Source organism: Ambystoma mexicanum, chromosome 1p (assembly GCF_040938575.1).
Source record: "Ambystoma mexicanum isolate Mex_15411 chromosome 1p, UKY_AmexF1_1, whole genome shotgun sequence".
Lineage (NCBI taxonomy): Eukaryota > Metazoa > Chordata > Amphibia > Caudata > Ambystomatidae > Ambystoma > Ambystoma mexicanum.
In genome coordinates this window covers 643,172,599-643,198,189 of record NC_090921.1, presented here as the reverse complement: position 1 = coordinate 643,198,189, position 25,591 = coordinate 643,172,599, and the positions used below count along the sequence as shown (strand labels likewise).

Here is a 25,591-nt window from a genome sequence, read left to right as displayed (position 1 = left end):
CTTTATATTTGAGGTTCTGTCCTCGCTACATTCTGAGGGAAATCTTGATAGTCGCACCTGTCCTTAGATGGGAACCTCTTCTCCCACTTGAACTTCAACCGCTTAAGGCAGCACTTGAGCTGACCGAAATGCCCTCTTTGGGCTGTCCAAGCCCATTGGGTTACCCCCTGTCGTGACCATGCTTTTTTGTTAATCAGATCTAGGCTAATTGTAAATCGATTGAGAATGTCACTGCCCAAATAAGTCAGAAGAGACATCTGTAACGACCCAGCAGTTATGTTCTATAGGTTTATCGCAAATGGAAATTTATAGTTGCCACCTGCTCGGCAGGAAATGTTTAGAATTTGGTGTTTCCAGACCCACTTGCCATTTATCAATCAATTTAAATGTGGGAATGGTCTGATCTTTTTGGAGTTTCCTGAATAATCCTTCCATCATGAAGCTTTTTACATTATTTAGGCATACTCTGGCTAGTACTGGCAGCTCCCTTCATTTATCTGAATGGGAAAAGACAAGTGTTTGCCCTTTTTCAGAATATAGGTCAGACTTTGAGCTAGTTTTTCCTCGTGTCCTTTCAAGGGATGTGGTGTTTCCTGGAAACTTTGATTTGCATAAAATCTCAAACTATTTCCTTCCAGTGCAGAGTACCACTTGGAACTGTTAGGGGGGTTGATTTTCAATAGTTGAGAAGGGTTCCTATTGGCAGTTTGTTCTCCTATGATGGCAATTTCTGGGACTTGATTTTTCTGGAAGTGAAATTCCACTAGCTCGGTACGTCATTGAAATAAATGGCAGGTGCCATTCAGGCTCGCATAATTCGTAGTTACCTAGAGTTTGATTGGTCGCTTAATCTGGATCCAGAGGACCTGGTTCATGCAGTCGATCAGAAGTGATAACCTCCAAAGGAAATTGCTCCCCTGTAAACATGGGGTTCTCTGGAGTCAAGACTATCACTGGGTGTTTTAAACAATATCACCCAACTTTTCCCTGCAGATGAAAATGTTCCCATCAAAGTTTTGGAATTCCGGAAGAGGTGTGAGGTGATTCTTCCCTCTCCCTAGATTCAATCGGTCAAAAGCTTCTTTGGACAGGAGAGTAGCTTGGCATCCAGTATCCACCAGAACTGTATCCACACTGGACCTTGACTGGGGCATCTGCCCTCTTTTGCCTCAAGATTACTGAGAAAGTGTGAGTTAGTTGCCATCTCTGCGGTCGTCTTCTTAACGTTGGTCTCTGTCATGGTGTGATCTTGGGCGGTTTTCTGTGTCGGAGATTGGGCATCTAGGAATGAATCCACATTTTGAAATTGTGTGGCTAGTAGGGGTATCCTCTTTCTCTCCAGATTCACTGCTGTCCCTTGCTATTTGAAGACAGTTCTTCAAACCTGTTTGTGGGGAGAATACCTCTACGGTCTTTGTATGATCTGGCTCACATGGTTGGGGGTCTAGGAATTTCTTGATCTGGGCCTGTCTCGCCACCTACCCTGTCGGACTCAGGGTCTCTTGGGACCGTTTTTTCTTAGGGAGGGAACACCCATTCCTAAAAGAGAATATTTCCTTACCTTAAAAGGGATTATCTTGTTTTCCTTCCTGAATTTTTCTTTGACCTCTGCTACTTACCCTCTGTTCTCTGGGTTCTAGTTTCCCAGGTGAACAAGATTCACTATCAGGCTGAGAGGTTTCCAGTGGTTCGGTTCTGGTAGGAAGGAAGCTTCCTCAAGGGCTTGGTATCTCCCTTCAATCAGGGCCCCATGCTCAGGAACCTGGTGATTGTTGGGACTTTCCGTCAGCCACCCCCCACCCCCAAGGGCATCAGATCTTGGTGTTGGGGCATTCTGGGAAGCATGGTCATGTTGAGGGTTCGACTGAGCCCTCGGCATGCACCCCAGGTCTGTGGTCAATTGTTGTGCCTGTCGCTCCAGTTGGATAACTTTCTCTTGGTTGTAGGGAGGTCTCTACTCATACCTCTGATGCCCCCTAAAAGGGTAACTATCCCTTCTAGCAAAGTTGCTCGGTTATTGAAAATTTGCACCTTAATTTCCAGTTCTGGTTCTCCCTGCTCCTTGGTCCAGTGATCTCTTGTCCTGGAACCAAGGAGAAGAAGGAGCAGCATAGGTTTTAAAAGTAGGATTTGGAGGGAGGCTTGATACTTCTTTCCTGTGGGAAAGTTTGAGGGAGGTTTCCCAGGGATGTGCTTACCCGGTTTGACCCCCGTCCCCCTCTGTGCCAGGGGAGTGTACACATACCCTAGGATCAGCTTTGTACCCTTGTATCGAGGACTTAGGTGGGAGTGTTAGAAGGGTCATTGTTCCGATACCCTGATTGACTACTATTCGGTTGGGCCTGGGCGGAAGGGTATTCTCTGCCTCTCATTCTGCTTGTCAGCTGGATGAGTATTTTTAGGCCCCCGCCCAGCTCCAGGTTCAAAGGAAGGGTAGTTTTCACCTCTGCAGTGGCAGGTGTGGTAGTTGGTTTTGTGGTTTTAGGGATGTTTTTGTCAGTGGGTCTCTGTACTTCATGAATCCGGTGTCCTGCGCTCATGGAAATCACAAACTAATTGGGTAATAATATATTTGGGCAGTGCATGGAAGTATGTGGTCACAAATTCCCTGCTATTGGTGTCCAATGCAACTTATTGATAGCCACTTGGGTACTAATGTTTTAAGTGTTGCTGTGGTCATCCCTTTTTTTTGTGGGAAATAACGTTATCCGAAAAGGACAGTTGTGCCGACATGGGCTCACTCTGAGTCTAGCCCTTCACTTCTTGGTTTGGACTGGCTTAAACCAGTTGCTAAATCCAGACAGGTCATTGCACATCCTTTGTGCGGACCTGAGTGTTTGCCCTTTTTTGGGGCCAACCTGATTAGGTGCCCCGGTAAGCGATTGGGTTATCTTGGGGGAACCTCCACCCTGCCTCAATTCTGTTGATTTACCCCTCCTCCCCCTAGAAAACATGTTTACTTAATGTTAGATCTTGGCGCCGAAAAGCTGATACTGCAATTTTTAGAACATGTTCCGGATTACTGGCTTGTCTCGTTTCCTTAGCTCCAGTTTGAATTTTTGACTTCTGTACGTCTGTCCTGCGCTGCCCTTTCCCGGCCCCTAGTGCTCCTCATTGGCTGGGCTGGGAATCCCATGTTGGCACTGTATCTGGGCTGTTTTACTGCTGCTTTCCCATTTTACTGCCTTGGTTGTACTCCTTGGTGTATGTAGCTACTGTCGCCCAAAAGGGTATTGGGAGACCAGTGCCCCATTCCGTTTATCTAGATAGTCCTGTGTCGCCTCCACCAGTGTATTTGTTGAGGGACCGTGTTCTTATGTATGTCTGCCCACCTGCCCACTCCGCTTTCATAAACTGCTGTACCAGCTTCCCCTGTCTTCTAGGAGTCATCACTATGATTGCTTTCATTTTTGGATGGTGGGGTCCCCTCCTGGGAAGATTAATTATTGTTCTTTTTGGCTGTCTGGGCCTTCGTTAGTCCGTGGTCGAAGTCCCTCGGTGGCCAGATCTTGTAAAGCACATCTGTAAAAGAAGGTTGTTTTAGCTTTCCTAAACTGTCTTTTTAGGTACCAAGACCGTGAATTCTTGTCTCTGAGATGGTGGGTTATTTGAGATACTTACCCTCATGGGTCCCCATAGTCCATTGTCAAAGGTCTCTGTAGGTCCCCTTCTACAATTTTCTTTCCTTTAGTTTGCATTGGCTTGAATCCTGCTTGGCCTCATCTCGTCCTGGGGTTACTGGGTATTGACCCTGGCACTGGTGCTCTTCAACAGGGTCTATTCTGGTATCCCCTGAGTCTGGTTGCTCTCTTCTCTTCATCTGTGGGGTAGAACTGGTTCTTGCCTTCCTTTTCCCTGTAACCATGGCTGTGCCTACTGATTTTGTGTCTGTTATTCATATGGAAATTATGAGCACCACAGCCAACACATTAACCACATGGCCTCCATTTTACCCTTATAAACAGACACCGAAGTGTCACCGCCAAATACCAGCAGCTAGAACCATACCACCACACAAGACTCTGGTACTTAGGACATGCATCAACAACACCTTCGGTTTTGCAACTGCCTTTGCCTTTACTTAAGTGTACCCCATATCCCCAGAACCATGGCCAAGAATCTGCCATAATGGCAGAAATGCGCTATACAAGACCACTTTCCATGTCGGACCTGTCGAGGTTAGCAATCTAGGTTGAGTTCTTGGTGCTTATATTAATTGTGATACATAATTGCTTTCTTTTGACACTTCGCCATTTCTGGGAGCTTAATGTTAATTTCTCAGCATTGCCTCTGAACCTTTCTGAGGTCACAACTACTGCAGATCTAAAGGGAAGTTATTGTAAAACAGCCTTTTTGATAGCTGTTACTTCTTTGCATGGAATGGAGGGCTTCTCCCCATCAGCCTGGAAACAGTAGCCTGTTTTTCATAACATAAACCAAACAAATAACACGTAATGTGGCATTCAACTGAACATTGCCAATTGTTTGTCTGTCCTGTTATAATGCATCTTTTACCAGAGTCAAATTTACTCCTGATTAATGTATTCGTTTGTTCTGGTGCAACATCTCAGTAATTCCTAATTTATTTGTTTCTGAAGTATTTGATGGAATAATCTGGTAACCTTTCTCTCAGGAGTCTAGCCATGATACTATATTTTGGTCATCATCTCTCAGTAGCAAAGTAGAATGTAATTGTGTATGATTTACCTCGTTGTAATATTCTACTTTACTGCTGTTCATCCAGTGGCAAATCTTATGACCATTCCATTTCAGGGAATTCTGTAGGTCTTTCTTTCTCCTTGAGTATTTCAGTTTTTCCTTTTCTCTTTTTTTGGCTCTGGCCTGTTTTTGTTGGCCCGAGGGACATCTACTGAATTTCTCCTGCCACTGAAGTCCTTTTTGACTTTCTCATAGTATAGGGTCTTAGGATGCCCATGATATTTCCAAGGATTGGATGCTGCTTGCGTGCCCCATTTTGACCCAGGGGTGAATTTATCACCCTAAAATGGTTTCATGGAGTATAGTATGGTAGCAGCTGTCATTTAGTTTTGGCTTCACTTGGGGGATTTAATGCATTAGTGTAGGCCAAGGTATCTTTTTGGTAGCCATTGTTGTACCAATGTATTTTTTTTAAGTCCTGCTCTTTGCCTTGTGTGTTTGGGCTTTCCGTTGTTCGTGGAAACCACAAGGTAGACTGGAAATGCTGATTGTGTACACATGGGCTCTTTGTGAGCCCACTCATGCACCCCCTATAGTATTTTGAACTTCTGTGGGTGTGGTCTCGGGTGATTGGTGGCTTTAAGGGCCAACCAGATTTGCTGTCCCCATAACTCATTCTTGTTATGACAATTTACTGTTTTTATGCATACACTACATATTGTTACAGTGGGTTATGACTGCCTAAAGTAGTTTTGAAACGAACAGATGTGTAATTGCATAAACGTATTTTTCAGGCTACCAGTGTGGTGTGCTTTCTTTCGCTAAGTGTGTGGACTAACTTTACTACTGTCAGCCTGCTGCCCTTCTCGACAATTAAACATAACTGCTCTGTCACTATAATGTTCTTGAGATGTTCGGCTTCCATTTTTGTGTTGGCAGCACTGCCCTACCATAAAGTAGGTTGTTGTACAGGTCTCATTAGAGGGCTGTTCAAAAAACACCTTTTAACAGTAAATATTATACTGACTGAAATAAAACATTTTACAATCTAATCATTTTGTCTCCATCACAGAAAAACATTGAGTCTGAAACAGTAAGGACTTCAGAAGTATTTAAAAAGAAGTTTGAAGAAATAACGGATACTGTGAAAGAGGTAGGATGAATATTGTCTGTACAATTTTGCAGTAGATATCCAAAGTGAGGAATGGTTTATGTATGTTGACAGTGTTTCACCAAAAATTATTCTATATTTTTTCCTTGCCTGGCACTCATGTTTGCGCATTGGAGGCTTTCGATATTTTCTCTTTAAGATTTATTTTCATAAAGCCGTTATTACTTTTTTCCAGAAGCGATCTGTAAAACAAAAGTGGTTCATAAGTGTTCCTCTTGACTGCATGTGTTTTGTACATTCGATGGGTGTACCACACTGTACCATGTGTTGGTGACCGACTTGACTTTGTGCTGAGGCTAACTCTCCTCTCCCTGAACAGACACCTTTTCTTACGCACCTATCCACAGTGCTAATTAAGGCGCTCCTCTGCTTTCACTGTAAAAGTTTGAGTAGAGCTGGTATCTTTCAGAGATTTGAAAGTAAGTGTCTGAGAGGAGTGTGTAGAATTTTTTCCATTATGTGTTTATTTTGCCTTCAATTAGAAGAGCAACTGCTTGACAAGCGGAAGAGAAAGTCACTGGGCTAGATAGCCAACTCTTTACCAACACAGATTACCTGCAATGTCAGTACATACCTTTCTGAGTGTTGCAGCTATCCACTTGAGATTTCTGTTAAGATAATGAACTGCCTTTATACGTTATTTACCTCTGTAGGTTCATACTTTTCATTTGTATTTATTTGAAGAACAGAAATATCAATTTTAATCTGAAAAGACTTGCGATAACACATTTACAGATGGCGGATGCGTTCCATCGAAGGGTCCCTGTACAGTAGCATAAAGATGAGGAGGCGGCGTGGCCAGCACAGATGTGAGCAGGACGTGTTCCGTTCCATGCTGCTGTATAGATCCGACATAGATGTACTACTCGAGCATCTAGTCGAGTTAGCTTTTCTTGCCAGAGGCGTGAGAGGCATCCCAGAGGGCAAAGGCAGGCTCTCTGCAGCGGAAAAGAGCGTTAAACGGATAGAAAGGTTGGAAAGAACTGAGATGGAAGACCCGGCCAAACTCAAGATGGCAGGCGCGATAAGGAGAGCGTAGCAGTAGACCGGAGAGCTTGTCGAAGAAGCTACAGGGATTGAGTCGAAAAGGCACTAACCCAATCCGTGGACCCTAAGCGCGCGCAGAATACAACGGTCTCCCAACCAGGTCCGGATCACTGAACGAGGCCGAGAGGACCGGGCAAGAGGTGAGTGGCTTGCGGCGAGAGAGACTTGGGCCCAGGCACGGCTGGCGGCAGCGCCGGAACAAATCAGAGTGCGGAATTCTTCAGCCTGCAGACCCTGGTGGGCACCAGAAGTGGAGGAGTGCTGGGGTTTAGACTGCGCTCACCCCCTTTTCAAAAGCTAGCACGCAAAGACTCCTAGGCATTCCTCTAAACGTACAACTCTGAGGAGCCTTTCAAAGCACTGAGTGCTTCGAGCTGCAGGAGCATACTCCCCGTGCCCTCCATACACAGGATCATCAACCGAGAGTGAAGAGCAGGTGTATTCAAGTAAGCTGGGCTGAGTTGGCAGCTGGGAAAGCCCAGTACAGGAGGTTATACCGGCGCAGAGCCCATACAAAGACAGGGCCATAGTCGCCCACAGAAGCTGCAGCATAGAGCCCTGTACAAGAAACCACAGGGTGTATAACCAAGCGAGGGCACCAGTGACCTATGCCAGAGGGAGGCAGAAGAAGAATCCTGGTGAAGCCGAGACAAATGAGGATGGAGGTGTTTACTAAGAAAAGGGAAGTGAAGCAGGATCAGGACGACACAGAGGAACAGTCCAGAGCTGGGAGCCAAGAACCACCGACAGATGGGGCGGACGCAAGAATACTAGAGGCTATGGCGTCCCTGAGGAAGGCAATGGAGTCTTGCATAGATGAGGTCAGATGTGACGTGAGCCTTTTGCAGCAAAACTTGCGAACAGAGTGGGCGAGGCGGAAGGAAAGGTGGAGGAATTTTCAACATCGAATAAGGATCTGCAGGGGTAGGTCCAGGAATTGACAGTGAAAGTGCGGATGCTGCAGGACCATGCTGAGGGGAGAGCATGTAGAAGTAATGTAAGAAAAAGAAGAGGGCAGGGACCCCACTGCATTTTTGGAAAACATGCTGCTCCAAGAAATTGGACCAGGGAAATTATCACAGGGGTTCACAGTGGAGAGAGCCCATAGAGCATTGACGAGAAGACCTCCCCCCCGGAGCACCACCCGGCCAATCATCGCTAAAATATTGAACTTCAGAGACAAAAATCTTGCCTTATCCATGGAGGGAGGGGAGATACAGAGGGGTTCCGCTACGCTGGCAATTTATCCATACTTCACCCAGCAAGTACAAAGGCGAAGAGGCCAGTTTGTTCCAACAAAAGAGAGACTGAGGCAACAGGGCATCAAATACATGCTCTTATATCCAGCAAAGCTGAAAATGATATATAAAGTGAAGTCCGTTTTTTGACACACCAGAAGATGTTAATACATGGATGTACACAAACCACATGAGACCAATGGAGGCGAAGAAGAACAACACTTAATACGATGTTGCAAGGAGACATGCCGAGATATGTACAAAGTTTTGGATGCAAAGTCACCAGAGATTGCGCTGGTTATGGGACGGGAGCAGACATACCGTTTACCATAATTTTATTGTTCTCTTAGGACCCAAGACTTTATGGGTTCATGGAACAATAGTGCTGGCCAGCGAGTATGGGCCTCCCCCTTTTCTTTTTTTATTTCTGGTTTAACCATCTCTCCCCCTGGGGCCGAATTCGCAAATACCAGAAGGTACAAGACCGCCAGGTTTCTAACTCTGGGTTAGACCGAATGGTGGGGACACCTCAACAGGAAGGCCCTGCTGGGTGGTTAGTTACAGTTTAAAGTTGTTTAAGTTGGGACGGGACTTAGTGGGATACATGGTCAGAGAGATGGAATTCACAGAGGAACTGGAGGGACTGGACGGGTGGTCTTAGAATACTCAAGGGGGAGAGAGGAGGAGAGAGGTAAAAAATTGTTCAGATGGCAGAAACATTGAAGATCTCGTCCAGGAACATCCGGAGACTGAACAATTATGTGAAAAGTCAGGGTAGCGTCGTACATAGGGCGCAAATGTTTTAATATGGTGCTGCAAGAGACGCACCTCACTCTAGAGAGACGGGCCAATATCCTACAGAAATTGGTTGGAAAGAGGTTTGGCTCAGTTTAATCAAGCTGCTGGGGTGTGCTGTAGTGGCTTTGGACGCAATTAAGACGTTCGACTCTGTAAGATGGTAGTGGCTTCTTGCCTCCCTGGCGACCTGTGGAATGGGACAAGGGTTCATGAGGTGGATCAGAATGCTTTACTCCAAACCAAGAGGGAGAATACGAACAGGTAGAGATGTGTCCGAACAGTTATCCATGTTGTATATCCTGAACTTGGAGCCACTGGCAGTGTTCCAAAGAAAAGAGTTTAGGGACACAGGACTACTGTTGAATGGTGTGCATCTAGTGGTTTTTTTGTACGCGGATGACATGTTATATATTTGTAGCCCAGAAGATAACCTTGTATCCTACCTGGATAATTTCGCGAAGCTGTCGGGAGAGCAATCAGCAGAGCAAAATCATGCATATTCCCGTTAGCGGGATGGACTGGAGTAGCAAAACCTCTGCTTCCAAATCTGGGGCTACAGTGGAAAGTGAACACATTCAGGTACCTGGGAGTCGATGTATATCATGACATGAAAATGACTCATCAGGAAAACGCACTGAAAGCAAAAACTGGATTAATACATTCAATCAAGTTCTGGGAGAAACTTGCTCTCCCGGTGATGGACAGAGTTGCGCTACTCAAAATGGTAGCTCTTCCTCGCCTGCTTTATCACTTCTGAATGTGCCGTATCTAATACCAATGTCCTTGTTTTGAGAGCTGAATACAGTAATAGGAGGTTTTATATGGGCACTGGGGAGATGCCGCTAGCCCTGGATACCTTTTGTAGGGACTATGAGGCAGGCGGAGTGAGACTTCCACATTTTAAATTCTAATCTAGCAGGACAACTACAGCATGTCGCAGGGTGGTTGGCGGACATTGTGACAGTGGACCATATATTCCTGAGTGCACAGATGGCTCTGTATCTACTAAGAGAGGTGTTGTGGTTGAAGGAAGGAAGAGTGGAGGGGCCCTGACATCTCCTATGGTTGGGTAGTAATATCTGCAATAGGACCAAAAAGTTGTTAAAACTGGGAGAGCCCTATTCTCTGCACATACCCCTGGCAGCAATATGCTGTAAGAATTCAGACGATCTAGCTCAGAGTAGGACACGCAGGGAAAGCAGGGGGCTGGTGACGGTGGAAGACCTGGTCTCGTTGGATGGATTATGAAGTTCCAGGACATTGAGGAAGGATACGGAGTGGGTAGGAGTCAGTTCCGAACATATACTAGAATAACACATGGAGAGAAGAGTAGATGGCCAGATCGGTTGACTTCCCTCAGAATAAGACACTGTACTTGGACTCCTATTTGTGGTATCTGAGGGAGGGCATGAGAGGTTGTATCCGGGACTGCTCAAAGCCATGTATCCATGTAATCTGAAAGGAAAGAGCAAATGGGCGTTAGATATGGGTAGAGAGTTCATGGAACCAGAATGGACTCGAGCACTGGGGTACGCGAAGAAGATCACCAGGAACGCGAGGTTAAAGATAGCACAACATTATGTGATATATAGGGCATATATGATGCCATATCTTGTATAGAAATTCCGGGCGCAGGGGAGGCAAAGTGTCCAAGGGATGGGGCTGATAAAGCAGACATGATGCACATGTTTTGGAATGCTATGTGATTCAAGGGTTCTGGCTGGAAATGGAAGCATGGCTTCAAAAGAGGTGGCTAACAAACTACACATGAACCCCTGAATCCGGTTTGTTAGGAATATTCACACACCTGAAGAAAGCAAAGCCTGAAAATAGAATGATGGACCTTGCCTAGGTGCTAGGGTAGATTAGGATAGCAATGGCATACTGGAGGGTCTGTGCATACACAAATGGTGGAGAGATCTGGAACGATGGTCCGAGGCAGAAGCCACGGTATCATATGAAGCCATAAAAATAGGGAGAGGTGAAAGTCTTGAGTGTGTGCTGACCTGGAATTCCTTGGTCCACACATTGCTTGGCTCCCCTGATGATGAGCCCCCCCCTGAATCCCTATCAATCAGGCACAAGATGGTGGGAAATAGGAATCGAGAGTGGGTAATAGACCATTGCTAAGCAGGATGAAGAAGACTGAAAATCAATAATGAATAGAAACCTGTGAATTCCCCGTGAAAGGTAAACTGTGAATGCTGGTACAGTCTCAGTTGGGAGGGTTGTTGGGGTGGGCGGCGAGGGGTGGGGGGAGATGTATGTTGGTAGGAATTATGATGTAATGACTAAGATATTGCACTGTGATGTAACATGTGTCCGACAAGTGAGAGAATAAAAAGGTTTGCATTTTAAAAAATGAGACGACAAAGTGAGCCAGTTCATGAGTGTATACAATTAGGACATATGCCAGGGGAAAAACAAACCAAAATAAAATGTATATAAGAAAACTGGTGACTTACAAAGAACATTAACCTAAGGGGGAAAGTGCTTCAAACTAAAGAAGAGTACTAATTCAATGTACAGAATTATACTAATCGTCTCTGGAGCCAGTGGTGGGGTCAGGTAGGCAGGGTAAGGAAGAAAGCAGGGGGAGCTCCCTCTTTAGGAAGCAAGTGAAGTGTAAGCCAAGCTTTGAAGATATCCACAGTTGGGCTGGCTTGAGTATTATTGGCAGCCGGTTCTAGTGGAGCGGGGTGAGTAGGGAGAATGAGCGAAAGTGAGAGGCGGCACAGAGAGGGTATGGGATGGTGAGGTTGAGTGCAGAGAAGGATCAGAGGGAACGAGATGGTGAGTAAACTAAGATGCAATGAGGCAGGTACTGAGGAGCAATATCATTGATAGCTTAGAAGAATGAACTTGAAAAGAGAGTGGTTGTTCATGGAGAGCCAACTTGCATATTGTCGGTAGGTAGAAGTGGGGAAGGATCTGAGTAGGTTGTACAGAGTGCGGGTAGCAATGGTGAGATCTTTGTTTAAAGGGAGGAAGGAGTAAATAGGAAAATCAAGGACTAGGCTTCAGCAGTAGTCTAGTTTGCTGGGCAAAAGAGTGGGGAATAGTGCTTTTGTAGAGTGTTTATTAAAAAAGGACACATTTTCTGAATATTGAAGAGATTAATACGAGAGGCAGTGCTAGTGAGAATTGTTGCAGTCGTAGATCGTGAACGATGCCTAGATTGCAAGCTTTGCGTGAGGTCAGGCGGGAAGAAGATTTGAGATGAGATGAGAGGAGGGGAGCGCAGTTAGTTATTGGAAGCTTGAAGATGGATGACTTCCATTTTTGTAAAGAGTTCAGCATGAGCCGTCTAGTGACAAATTATAGTGAGACAGTTAATAATCTGTTCCCAGGTGGTTGAGGTGAAGGAGGAAAAGGAGACAGTTGAGTGTCATCAGCAAAAAGGTGATGGTGAAAGCCAGAGGATGAGATAAGTCTTCATAGGGCAGTGGTATAGAGGGTGAAGAGCAGAGGACCAAGGACTGTTCCTTGGGGGACTCTTGACTCTTGGGAGAGGGGCGGGGTTAGAGGTTTGAGAGTTCAAGAGATTTTAAAGGATCGACAATTCAGGTAGGAGGCCAAGCAAGAGCAGTTTGTTAAACTCAAGGTACTGGATATACCTTTTGACACATTTGAAAGTGTCAAGTGGTAATAAGTTCCAAAAGGATGAATATAGAAAGAGAGTTTGGAGTGGTGAGCATTGGAGAGAAAGTTGGAGACCTGCCTGAGTGCAATCTCGTTGGCGTGTGTTGGTACAGAAGAAGGAAAAGGGCAGTTCTCCAAGGGCATTATCCTCAAGGTACTTCGTGATTCAGTCGAACACCACCCGCTCATGGACTCTTGAATAATGGGAGCGAAACTGTTTGATAGTTTTCTGGGATGTTTGGGTCAGCAGAGGGTTTATTCAATGGAGGTAAGGCAGTTGTAGATTTGAAGTAGGCAGGGAAGAGTCCACCAGGGAGAGAGTTTAAAGAGCTCCGAGAGATACGGCAAGTGATAAGTCTTTGAACATTTGGGAAGCAAAAGGGTCGATAGGATTGCAAGATGGATCGGCACTGCAAAGGATGGGTTCCAATTCAGTAGGAGAGGTAGGCCAGAAGTAGTTGAGCGCAGAAGAGTTAGGGGGAGAGGTGGGAGAAAGAAGGAAGGCTGTGGAAGGAAGATAGAGGAGGGCTGTGAGTGTCATGAATTGTTGAGTTTAGAGGAAACTTAGTGAGCAAAGTCATTAGCAGAAAGGGAGGAGGCAATGGATATTGGTTTTGGAGGTTTGGGCAAAGATAGGCTAGATTACATTTTGTGGGGTTGATTGAGAAGGGAGGAGATGAGGTTTGTGACGTAAGAATTTTTCAGAGTCCAGTGCAGATGTTAGGACAGCAAGGGAATCTTTGTATGCTAGGAGTCGGACAGGTTTCAGTAATTTGCACTAGCATCACGGCTTACATTTGTTTTGATGGTCTGAAATTCAGAGCTGATTCAGGGCTGAGGACTGGGATGGGAAGGTGTGAATGTGTGAGCAGGAAAGTGTTGGTTAAGTGGTATCATAAGCGTATAGTGGAAGTAAGAGAAAGCACTTGAATGGAAGAGGCATGAACAGGGGAAAGAGACAAACTCATCTCATTAAGGTAAGGGGCAAGAGAGTCCTGCCTGAATTTCATCTTAGTCATTGAAGAGTGAAGATGAGGAGGGTTGTAGGTCAACTGGTCAAATTTAAATGGTCGACAGGACAAATGGTCGAATTTTTTTTTTGTTTTTTCACATTTTTCTTTTTTTTTGGGGGGGTGCATCTAAAAACCCCTTTTTTTCCCTAAACGAAAACCTAAAAAAATATGTATGACTAAAAAAAAAAAAAATCGACCATTTGTCCTGTCGACCAAATTGTGTCGACCATTTGTCTGTCGACCATTTGACTAGACACCGATGAGGAGTAGAAGGTGGAGTGACAGAGGTGTTCAAATGAAATATGGAGTCGGGACAGGGGTCAATGAGCGGGGGCGGGGAGAGAGAGAGAGATATCACACCAGATTAGGTAGGTTGGTCATGGAGAGAGTGGCCAGGTAGGAGGAAGTGCAAGGCATGGGCTTGCAGAGGATTTACTAAGGTAAAAGTCTCCCAGCTTGATAACGGGGATGTTGATAGAAATGACACAAGGAGAAGGGTACGATCATGGTAGGAGGAGTTTAGAGAGCCAGTACAGTGAGAGGCGTAGGAGGAAGGAGTTGAATAGTGGCATATTCAAAAGAGGAAGAGTTGATGTGAGAGGGTTAGAGGGGCTGAGCAACGCTGCTCTTCCCAACATGTCTGACAGAGTGGAAGAAGGTAGAGTCTGTGTGGAGAGCTGCTAGTGTATCTGAGTCATGAAGGGGGATCCAGGTTTCTGTGGTAGCAAGAAGTAAAAGTTAAGGGTGATGAGCCGAAGTAGTCTGATGTAGGAAGACTTGTTGCTGAGGGATTGTGCATTCCAAAGCCCAGTGGAAGAGTAGCAGGCGGTGGGGCAGAGCAGTGGGTGTTGTGCGTAGGCAAGAGGGATAGATTAGGTTGGAGATCTGGGAGCACAGGCGTGTCCTGTTTGAGGGCTAGAGGTGTAGGGGGAAGGGGGAAGATGGGGAGTCCAGAGATCGATTAAAACGTTATACCAAGTTGACACAAGGATTATGAGAGAAGGGAAGGAAAAGAGTGAGTAGAGGGAGGAATGGAGCAAAATCAAGATGCATGATGGAGGGTAGAAAGAATGGGCTAGTGAAGACAATGAAGAAAGGTGCAGTTCAAGAGAGGGGAGGTGTAGGTGGGCACTCGGGAAGGGGTGAATGGCTGGCTGAGAAAAAGCAGGTTTAAGTTCTGAGTTTGGCTAGAATGGAGTTGTAGGTAAACAAATGACATTTGACAGACTCAAAACCTCCTTTATCCTGTGAGGTAACGGTGGCTCAGCGGTGAATGGATAGCCAATCGGTGGGAGGATCCCGATGTATGGAAGCAGAAATATTTCGAAGAGTGAGCTTGGCAAAGTCCTGGCTTGAGCAGAGGTTCTGGCCCTAGGCCCTTTCCGGCCCTGCATTACTTCTCATTGGACCCCTACTGAGGCATTCCCCACACTCCGAGTGCCTTCAGGTTGCACTTCTGTGTAGGAATTTGATATCTAGAATTCTTACTAAACCCCTAGACTCTAAGTCGTCTTAAGATCACTTTTAGAAACAAACATGTTCTTGCAGCTGTTGTTTGGTTATTTACCCACCCATGGCCATGCCAATTGCTATGGCCATTCCCACCCACTTCCTATTCCTCCCCAACCAAAACACATCCTCCTCGATCTCTGAGTTACCTTTATCATGGCTTGGCATCAAACGTTATGCTAAAAATTCCTGCCAGTGTTTTTTCAAAGCAGTCTTCTGAGACTTACTGACTGGTGTAATAAACATTTCTTAACCAGGTCTGTCTTCAGCCACTCGATCCATAAGCGCTATGCATGTATTTTACTGAAGTTATGTTAAAAACCAGCATTGGCAAAGCCAAGGGTTTTGCCTTGTGAGTAAGTATTGGGCATTTGCCAGGTACTGCTATACTATGCAGAGGCACTATTTTGCAGCTTATACCATCAATGACCAGCTAATACTACTATGGAAGCACATGGCAGTGCTTGGCAAATGACTTCCCCATGCCTAAACAAAAGCCCAAACTGTTGGCATTGACAATGCTTCTTTCTCAGTTTTCCTTAAGGCTTCATAAGTTAACACTGTAGTCGCTCTGTGTGACAGAACACCATCTGGTGAGGGCAGGATAGCGTAAGCTTTTTTATTTTTATTGACATAAAATGTTTGTATTTCTGTTTCTGAAAGGTAGGTCTGCTAATTAGTCCCCTTTTTGCCAAAATGATAGTGCAGACATGTGCCTTTACTGAGATAGTCTAAAGACACGCTAAGCCCCCTGCCCTTCAGCAGCACAGGGCAGGTACAAAGGTCACATTTGCATTCCTCAATACTGCTGGAAAAAACAAATCCACAGTCAGAGGTGACTTTTTAATCTTTTGCACCTATTTCCAACTTTAAGAATTGTATGCCTTTGTCTGTCCGGTGCGACATACATTTTTAAATATAAACCATGCCTGGTTATGGCATGGTGACTGCTAAGAGCACCCAATTATACAGCTACAGCAATTTGATATCGGACTAGTATCCGCTCTGTGAGAAGGGCCCAGCTAAAACCGGACTGATGTGCATTAGTGTCTGGTCTGACTGTCGAAACTACAGCCAAATGTCTCCTGCAGGAGGGGTAACGCCTCCAAGGCACAGGAACACTCCCTGTGAGATCTCCTGGGAACTGGCACCTCAAAGGCAGCACTGACTTGACTTAAAGCCACTCTCACACCAGTGTTCTGACAACTGGAATCCCTTTGATGTCAGCAGGCATGAGAAGGGGCAGAGTTGGAGTAGACCCTCCATTTGATATGATTTATAACGCACTTAATACCCAGAGGTTTCTAAGCACGGACCCGGGGATCAAACCTGTGTTGCTCTGTGTCGTCTTGCTTCCAAGGCGAGCACGTTGCCTCTGAGCTATCGTACCAAGACGCAGGAAAAGTAGTCTGTGTGTAGTGTCATAGTCAAAATGCACTTGTTATAACAGGAATTGTACTGCTTCAGGCAGGCTTGCTTTGAAGCCTTTAAAAGAAGAGCACCCCCTCATTCCTTGATTAACCTTTGGCCTCTTACAATGACAAGGATTCACTGGACGTCTGTTGGAAGTACTGGCTTCTTCAAAGTCCTCTACCCTAGACGTGAAGACAGAAGTCATCGAAGGCAAAGGAGAGTGCTGCTGTCCCCCAACTATCCCCATTGAACAGTGGTGGTGACTGTTGTTGGATCACGGCCTCACTGCTGTTTGCACTGGATCCAGGACCACCTTCTCTGCAGTTGGAGAATCCCTTAGAAGTGCCTGCCAAGCTTCCTGGAGTGGGAGTTTAGACCAGAAGCGACCAGCCTTGTTCTGGAGTCACTGGACCTGGACTACAGCAACACATGTCCAGATAACGCTGTAATCCTGTCCTATTGCATCAAGACATCTTTGTGCCAGCTCGACTGTGCTCTACACACTTCAAACCATGACTGGAATCGGCTGCTGCTTTTGGTACTCCTCGTTGCTTCAAACCAGCTTGCTGCATTTTAAGCCATCCAGAAACTGCCTCGACCCATTGTCGCAAACCATCTCCAGCAGGCAGACTGCAGGCTCGACCTTTGTAGGAGCAACTGATTCAGGCACTCACTGGACCTGCTGGAAGCCATCTAACTTTGCAAACCCAACTGGACCCAGCAGAAGCAATAGTCTCACTGTTGAAACCGCTGGAAAATATAATTTTGCTGTCTCAAACACCTACTCGATCCATCGGGCTCCTGCACCATCAAACGGACTAAATGCCAACCACAACTTGACAGTGTCGAGCGCAAAAGCTAGGAAATTTGATACGGTGGAGAGGTCCTTTCCCTTTTCCCTCCCCCTAGCCCCCCCAATGTCAACACTTGGAGCCAAAGTGACTTTTATGCCCCTGCCACCTTTTTACTGAAAGAAATGACCTTGAATGGAGACATTGTTGCCAATTGACGGCCAAAAAACACTCCAACTCATTTACACACAGTGCCCTTCTACAAAGTCTTCATTCTGTGTTTTCTTTTACTGGGGTGGCGTTTTTCTAGTATTTGCTAGTTGGTTGTTTGCATTAAAGTCTATATTTTCATAGAACCTTGATTGAACTTTGTTTTATTTTGGAGTCTTTTTACTACTGCTGTTTGGTTGCTACTGTTAACAGTTCCCATCCCTCCTGAATATATTACACAAAGCTAAAGAGGTATGCCTTTCGGGTTTTGCCTGTTTCATCTTAAATATTGGAATCACTGTTATGATATGGCATTTATAACACACCTGTACACAAGTGTTTCTAGGCGCGACAAGACAAAGAGGGGGAAACAAAGGGAGGACAAAGCAACAATCTTACTAGGCCTTGTGTCGTTCACATCGCGCAAGCGTAGGGAGGAGGGAGGGGAGAAGTGCAAAAAGGGAGGGGGGGTGGAGAAGTGCAAAAAGGGAGGGGGGATGGAGACGTGCAAAAGGGAGGGGGAATGGAGACGTGCTGGTAATCAGAGGGTGCAGCCAGCGAGTGGCTCAAAAGTGCAGAAAGAGGGGACTGTAGGGTTACGGATACAGACCACAAGTGCTGGGGCTGCGGGGGCAAAAGGCAGTGCGAGCTGCAACTGGACAGGCATGGACCTTGGCCCAAATTCAGAGGGTGGCCAGGTGACCACTGCGTGGAATAGAATGGTCAACAGCAGGGGAGAGGAAGATAGAAAGCGAAGAGGAAGGTCTTGAGTTGCTTCCGTAACTGAAGATGGTTGTGCTCAAGATCGAGAGAGGCAGGGAGGCTGTTACAAAGGGAGGCCCCAGCCGAAGAAAGAGATCTACCCCCTACCCCCTACACCCTACACTCTGCTCGGAAAAGCAGCTGACCCTCAGAGAGTTGGAGGTGGATAAGCGGAGAGCTTGAGAAGGGAGATTGTTGGGAAGAGAGAGTTGGAGGTAGTGCCGACCCAGCCCCAAAAAGACTTGTGGACAATGCAGAGGGTCTTGAACTTGATCCTTGTCGCCACTGCGAGCCAATGAAGAGATTTCAGAGCTGGAGCGATACGATCCCTGGGCTTGAGGCCAAGGACAAGTCTTGCAGTCCTGTTCTGGATAAGTTGTAGAGGACTGTTGATTTAGTGGTACTGTTGGACTGAGTAGGTGGTTTAGCCACTAGTCATCCCGCTACTCCTTAAGAGCAGTAGTTAATTCATCACGCCCTGCCACTGTAACCTTTCTCGACTCATTTAAGATCATGTGGTCCTGGGTTGCCTATGAGGCGGCCAGGGCTCCACCTTAAGAATGCCATTTGTACCATGGGGTGATTATAACACCCTCAATTCGTTTTGGGGTGTAGGCTGGTGGCAGCATTTATTTAGTTATTTCTTCACCAGGGGTGCACACAGATCTATTACATTGGTAGCCCAACATAACATTTTGCATGCCATTGGGGAACCAGAGTGTTTTTGTAAGTCCTCTGTGCCAGTTTGTTTGAGGGGCTTCCTTTGTTCATGGGAACCACTGAGCAGGCCTAAAATGGCTGTTGTGTACACGTGGGCTTTTTGTGTACACATCTTTGTACCCTCTGGTGGTTTGAAAGAGTGTATACACGTTCCTGGCGCTAGGCACGCTATATCGCATCCATGTGGGGGTAGTTTGGGTTAAGTGATGGATTTAGAGGGCAACCAGAGTAGCTGGCTGCCTATCAATTTCTTTTTAGCCTCTAGTGTGACTGTTGAGCTGGTTTAGGCCATACCATCTGTTTGTGGTATACTTGGTAGAGACCCTGTTCCTACACTCGGTTCTCTGTTTGGTTCTTCCGGAGAAGCAGGACTAATTCACTGCTGGAGGAATTCCCCCTGTTTTCCTTCCATTGCTGCATTTTTAGGTTTGGCCATACTGACTGAACCCTGTTTCCTGGGATTATCTTCATTTGGGATGTATGGCTGCAGGTGATCTTTCCTAGGCCGCCTCTGTTCTCCTGCTGGCTTACCTTGTGTGCTGGGTCAGGTCTTCTGTGCTGGAACCATCTCCCTTTCACCACATGCTTTTCGCTTTACTGCCATTCCATTGTTGTCTCACCTTCTTACAGGTCATTGCAGTCACCTGGAAGAGTTGTGTGACCCAGCACCCTACCTCATCTGCTCTTCAGGACAGTCCTGGGTTGCCCTACTGTAGTCTTCTAATTTGGTTCAGTTTTCTGTGTTCCTGGACACCCACTATGTTCGCTGAACCACAGTAACCTGTTTCTCTGCAGCGTCCTGTCTTTTTGGAGTCTGCCTGACTGCTGCTTTTGCTTCTGGCTTGTGCCACTTGCTCCTAATGAACAGTTTGTTCTTCGTTTCCATTACAGGAGTTGTCATTGGCCTGGTGTTGAAGTCCCTGGGAGGTTACATCCTGTAACCCACACCTGAAAAAGAAGCTTTCTACTTGCTGGGTTGTTTAGCCTTCCTGTGACCAAGTTTTCAGGAGCCAACACTGTGTGTGTACTCCTCTGCTCCTTAGGGTGGTGAGTTATTCCAGTACCTACCCTAAGGGGCCCTCAGAGTCGAGACTATTCGCAGGCGGGTCTCAACCACAATTTCCCATTGGTTTCCTTTCAAGGCTTTTCCTGTTGTGCAGCATCTTCTTCTGAGGTTCCCGGTTCTTGAATCTGCCTATGAAGCTCTTTGTTCTGGTCCCCTCTGATCCTACCTATGGTTGTTTGCTGCCAGATCCACACCTGCGGTTAAGAACTGGGACTTACCAGTCTTTACTCCATACACACAGATTGCCTGTTGACTTTGTCCCGTTGATTTCTTTGGGAAACATTTTACTCCCCTGAAACTCTGAAAATGTCTTTGGGACTGCCCCTGGACCTTTCCTGTATCCAGTTTTGGGCCAGTGAGTTTTAGGCCAAAAACTGGAATTTTACCTTGCCCCTGGGATTTTGTTTAATGTTTTTTAAAGTTATGTATTCCACTTCTGCTAATGTCTGATTGCGCCTGAACCAATTCTTGTGACGCATCTATTTTTTCCTGAAGTGCAATACCTTGCTGCTCTCGGGTTAAGCATCTCTTTTCTTCTGATGGCCTCTGGTTGTGTATTATTAGCACCCGCCCCCCCTGTCTAGGGTCCTTCATTTACTGTGATGCATTTTCCAAATACTATGTTGTAGAGATCTAGAACTACTGTGGCTTTGCTGGTGTTGGCATTGGGATTATATTTTGATGATTATAACTGTATGTTTTAAAGCCTGGTTCAATGGATTGCGTTTCTACCGCAGATTCCTCATCATGATGGATATCAATTATCCAGCTCTGTTGTTAGGAAACATTTCGACAGAGGGCATAGCGGACCTCGACTCGGCTGTCGATCCATCTTGTCCGGCTCTCGATCGTCTGCTGCGGAAGTGACGTTAGGCGTCGTATATATAGCACGTCACTACGCCGCATGCTTCAGTTCCTCTTTTCCGTGCGATTGCACGCTGCATCAGGAACACTGGACTTTTTTTGTATCTAGCTGTACGTTTTCTCAGAAAACCTTGACGCAATGTTGTCTCACAGGGTCTCTGGCTTCAAGCGATGCCGCGATTGTGAGGCCAAAATACTGGCAACCGACCCCCACGACGTATGTCTTTGGTGCCTAGGTGTTGGTCACAACACAGAACGCGTCGTGCACAAAAATGCAACCCAAGTCCCTATGTGAGAGGGCCGGGAAACTGGCTTTGGGCCGACTAGTCTCCAAATCTCTGGCGCGGTCCCTCATTCGATCTTCGTAGGCCGAGACCGAGGAGCCCACTCCCAACAAGGGGAAAGAACGACATTGCAAGAAGACTAAAACGGTCCCACTCCTGGAGCCATTCCTCTTCGTCTTCCTTGCGGAGGAATAAGCGGCACCACTGCCATCAACGTGAGTCGAGCTCATCATCAGATCGAGGTAAATAGCAGGGCTGACCACTCGGGAAGAGTGGGAAAGCTTTAAGGCTTCCATGCTTGATATGTTTAGGCAACAGGCTGCTGTAGGTGCATCTCCGGCCCCCGACCAGTAAGCTTTGGCAGCAATAGCTCACCCCGGTACTACCGAACCCAAGCCAGCTATTCCGTCGACGATGTCAAACGCGCCATCGGGTGTCATGCCTACCAGGCATAAGTCGCTGGAGGGCCGTAAGGCCGAGGCTCATAAAACCCATCGGTTATCCAAGCGTCCCTCGGTGCCGAAAGAACTTTCGGCATTGAAACCCATTCTCAAGCCCTCTGCGCCGACAGTCGGCGATGGTTCATTTGTGCCGCTGTCGAGATCGGGTTTCTTCGTCTCGATATAATCTATATTTGGTGATGACCCAGTCAACCCCGTTTACATGGGAGCCAGCAGTGGCGATTTTATTTTGACAACCAGGCCTGCAAGATGCTGGTGGTCTGGATACTTCCCCAGACCACAAAACCAGCCCTATTTCCATGCTAATATCAAGTTCAGGCATCTGGTTCACAGGGTTGTTGACACCCTTGGGGTGAAGGCTTCCACCACATCTCTTCAGGGGTATGAGCTCGCTGACATTTTGGATGCGAGTCCCATGGTTCAGCATTGTTACATGCCCATCAACTCAGCAATTGCGGACTCTTTAGCCTCCTTATGGCAGCATCCTTGTGCTATTCCCCCTGTGAATGTAAATTTTATAGGGAAGTATATGCCGGCAAGAGCAGGCCCTTCTTTCCTCGCCACACAACCTTCCCCCGGAAGGGTTGGTTATACCGGCTGCCACTCTTTCCACCAGACCTGCGGCATCCACTTCCAATCTGCCTACGGACAGAGAGGGAAAGAAATCGGATGCATTAGCCAGAAAGGTGTTCATCTCTGGCTGCATGGTGCTCAAAGCCACTAACATAGCCTGTGGATTCGCCAAGTACTCCTTTTGGCTTACGGAAGGTTGTGGAGCATGCTGCTGAATACGTCCCTGAGGGTGCCATGCAGGACGGATTTTTACAGCCGGTGGAGGTTTCGAAGGAGATAGCCAAGCAGTCATTGCAAATCGGCCTGGACGCAGCAGACTGCGTTGGCAGAGTAATGGGCTCAGCAGTAGTGATGCGACGCCAAGCCTATCTAAAAACTTCTGGCTTCTCTCCAAATGTTCAAAACGGGTTGCTGGACATGCCCTTTGAAGGTGATATGCTTTTCGGTCAGAAAAGCAGACAAAGTCAGAAATTTAAGAAATCAAAGTTCGCTGCTAAATCATTAGGCCTAGTGGTGCAGACTGTGAAACCTGCCTTCAGCTTCGCCTCCAGGGGCCGAGGCTATAAACGTTATGTACCTATTGCAGGAAGACGTAACTCCCGCAAGCCAGGCAAGGGCAGAGGCGTTTCTCGTGTTCTGGAAGGGGCTCAGGGGTCTGTAGAGGCCAGCAAGCGGCAACAGCGGCGGGGACAGCCGCACCCTATAAACTGCTTTGATTTTCCCCTCCCACCAATGCCCTGCCAACCGGTTGGTGGACGTTGGCAGGGCATTGGCCCCAGTGGCAGGAAATAACCTCCGATGTCTGGGCCCTGCAGTTGATTTGGTGGGGTTATTGTTTGCCTTTTCTAAAGAGGCTTCCAGACAGACCTCCACCTCGCCCAATCCAACCAGGACAGAAGCTCCAGGAAGAACCGAGAGCCCTGCTATCGAAGGGTGCTATGGAAGGGTTGCTGCCTGATCGCAGAGGGCCGGGTTGGTATTCCTAGTATTTTCTGGTGCCCAAGAAGTGAGGAGGGTTCCGTCCCATCCTGGACCTCAGGGCCTTGAACAAGTTCCTGAGGAAGGACGAATTCAGGATGCTGACGTTTAGAGAGATTCTCCACGATTTCCAACTCCAGGACTGGCTGGTGTCAATAGACCTACAGAATGCGTATTTCCATGTGCCGATACACCTAAAGCACAGGAAGTTCTTAAGGTTCCACATAGAGGTCAAGCACTATCAGTTCAAAGTGCTTCCCTTTGGGTTGACCTCCGTGCCAAGTGTCTTCACAAAGTTCATGGCGGTAGTTGCGACTCACCTCAGAAGATCCGGTGTCTGTGTATTTCCGTACCTGAACGACTGGCTGATCCGAGGGAAGTCAGCAGGGCAAGTCTTGTCTCACCTGGAAGACGCCTGCCTACTACTGCACAGGATGGGCTTCTCCCTCAACTTGAAGTCCCATTTGACACCAGTGGCTCCAGTTCATCGGAGCAGTCCTAGAAACCAGGTAGGGAAGGCTTTTCCTCCCGAGGAGAGAGTCGTCAACATAGCCCAGATGGTGCATTTGTTTCAGAATCACGCCACCCTTCCAGCGGCTTCTTCCTCCTCATCTCTTGGGGCTCATGGTCTCCTGTATTTTTCTAGTGCCAGAAGCCAGGCTGTGTATGAGATCCCTGCAGTGGCTCATGAGGGACCAGTGGTCTCAGTATCTGGGAGCGTTCACGGATCACCTTTGTGTCCAGCCAGGTAGTCTGTGAACTCGGCTGGTGGAACACACGCAGCACTCAATTGGCGGGGGAACCCATCTGGCCTTCTTGGCCCCAGGCCCAAATGGTCACGGACGCGTCCCTGAACGGTGGGGGCACCCACTGTGAGGATTTGCAGGTGAGAAGCCTCTGGTCTCCATCAGAAGCCAGGTGGCATATCTACAGGCTGGAGTTGCAAGACATCAGGTTAGCCCTGAGGGCTTTTGCCCCATCTCTCAGGGGAAAGCAGGTCCTCATCCTGACGGACAACACAGTGGCCATGCATTACCTCAACAAGCAGGGTGGTGTGCACTTCCGCCCACTCTGCACAGAGGCAATTCAGCTGTGGTTCTGGTTGCGAGAGAACCAAATCTCGGTGTCAGCAGCTCATTGAGCGTGGGCAGAGAACACCTTTGCGGATGCTCTGAGCAGGCATGAGTGGGAAGTGTCGGGAAGTCCTCGAGGAGGTATTCGCTCTGGGGTACCCCGGCAGTGGATCTGTTCACCACAGGAAGTGCAAACAGTTTTGCGTGGGGATTTCCCAGCGAACGGCACACTGGGGGACACGTTTCTGGTAGATTGGATCTTCCCCTCTCCACTACACCTCCCCCTCAACCCTCCGATTCCCGTCATCCCTTAGGTTTTCAGGAGGTTGAATAGATTTCGAGCGACCATGATCTTGATCGCCCCGGTCTGGGCGAGGAGAACTTGGTACTCTGATCTCCTGGATCTGAGCATCTGTCCACCTCACTGGTTGCGTCCAAATCTCCCATCCGAGTTGGGGGGGGGGTCAAGTGCTCCACCCGACCCCAGATTCCCTCAACCTATATGCGTGGCTCTTGAGAGGATGTGGTATGATGACTGGGACCTCTCAGAGGAGGTACTTGAGGTGTTGCTGGCTGTGCATGCAGATCTTAAACAAGATCTCTGTATGCGTGCAGGCATAGAAGATTTGAGGCGTGGTGCAGGGAACGTGAGACTGACACAATCTCTTGCCCCACCACCACAGTGATGGAGTTCCTACTGTCACTGGCCTCTTCAGGCCTTCAGGTTGCCATTGTCCAAGGGTATTTAGCGGCCCTGTCTGTGTTCAAGAGGTCCCCAGACCAAGGTTCCTTTTTTTTACTTTTCCGGTCATGGCCCAGTTCCTGAAGGGCCTTCTTAACAAGTTTCCGCCATCCCCATTTGTTGTCCCAGATTGGGATCTTAATCTGGTTTTTACCTACTTGATGGCGGCTCTGTTTGAGCCTATGCACTCGTGTTCTTAGTGGCTGAAGTCAGCCTTCTTGGTCGCGATTACATCTGCCAGAAGGGTTAGCGAACTGCAAGCCTTGTGCTGCAAACCTCCTTTTCTGAAGTTCTTTTGTGAAAGTCTCTTAAAGTCAGACTCGGAATCCTTCTTATGGTGGTTTCAGAGTTTCATCTATTCCAGTCTATTGAATTACATGTCTCTTACCCTCCTCCACATCCCACAAAAAAGGAAGAGCGGTTCCATAGCCTTGATCCCAAGAGAGTGTTAAGCGTCTATGTTGCTCGCACATCCGAATTTAGGAAATCGGTCTAGTTTTTCGTGGCCCAATCCTTGTCTAGAAAAGGTCCTGCCACCACTAAACAAATCCGGTCACGTTCGATTATTTTCTGCATA

General features: G+C 47.2%; 1 protein-coding gene across 3 annotated transcripts in view; it reads left to right on the top strand.

Moving 5' to 3' along the window:
- The window catches only part of TIMM44 (translocase of inner mitochondrial membrane 44), a 676,068-nt gene that overhangs the window by 124,744 nt on the left and 525,733 nt on the right, over positions 1-25,591 (top strand). For all 3 annotated transcript variants that reach the window (XM_069649680.1, XM_069649678.1, XM_069649679.1), the window contains one exon: positions 5,732-5,812. In XM_069649680.1, coding sequence (XP_069505781.1) covers positions 5,732-5,812 — 81 coding nt within the window. The remainder of the gene's footprint in view (positions 1-5,731; positions 5,813-25,591) is intronic.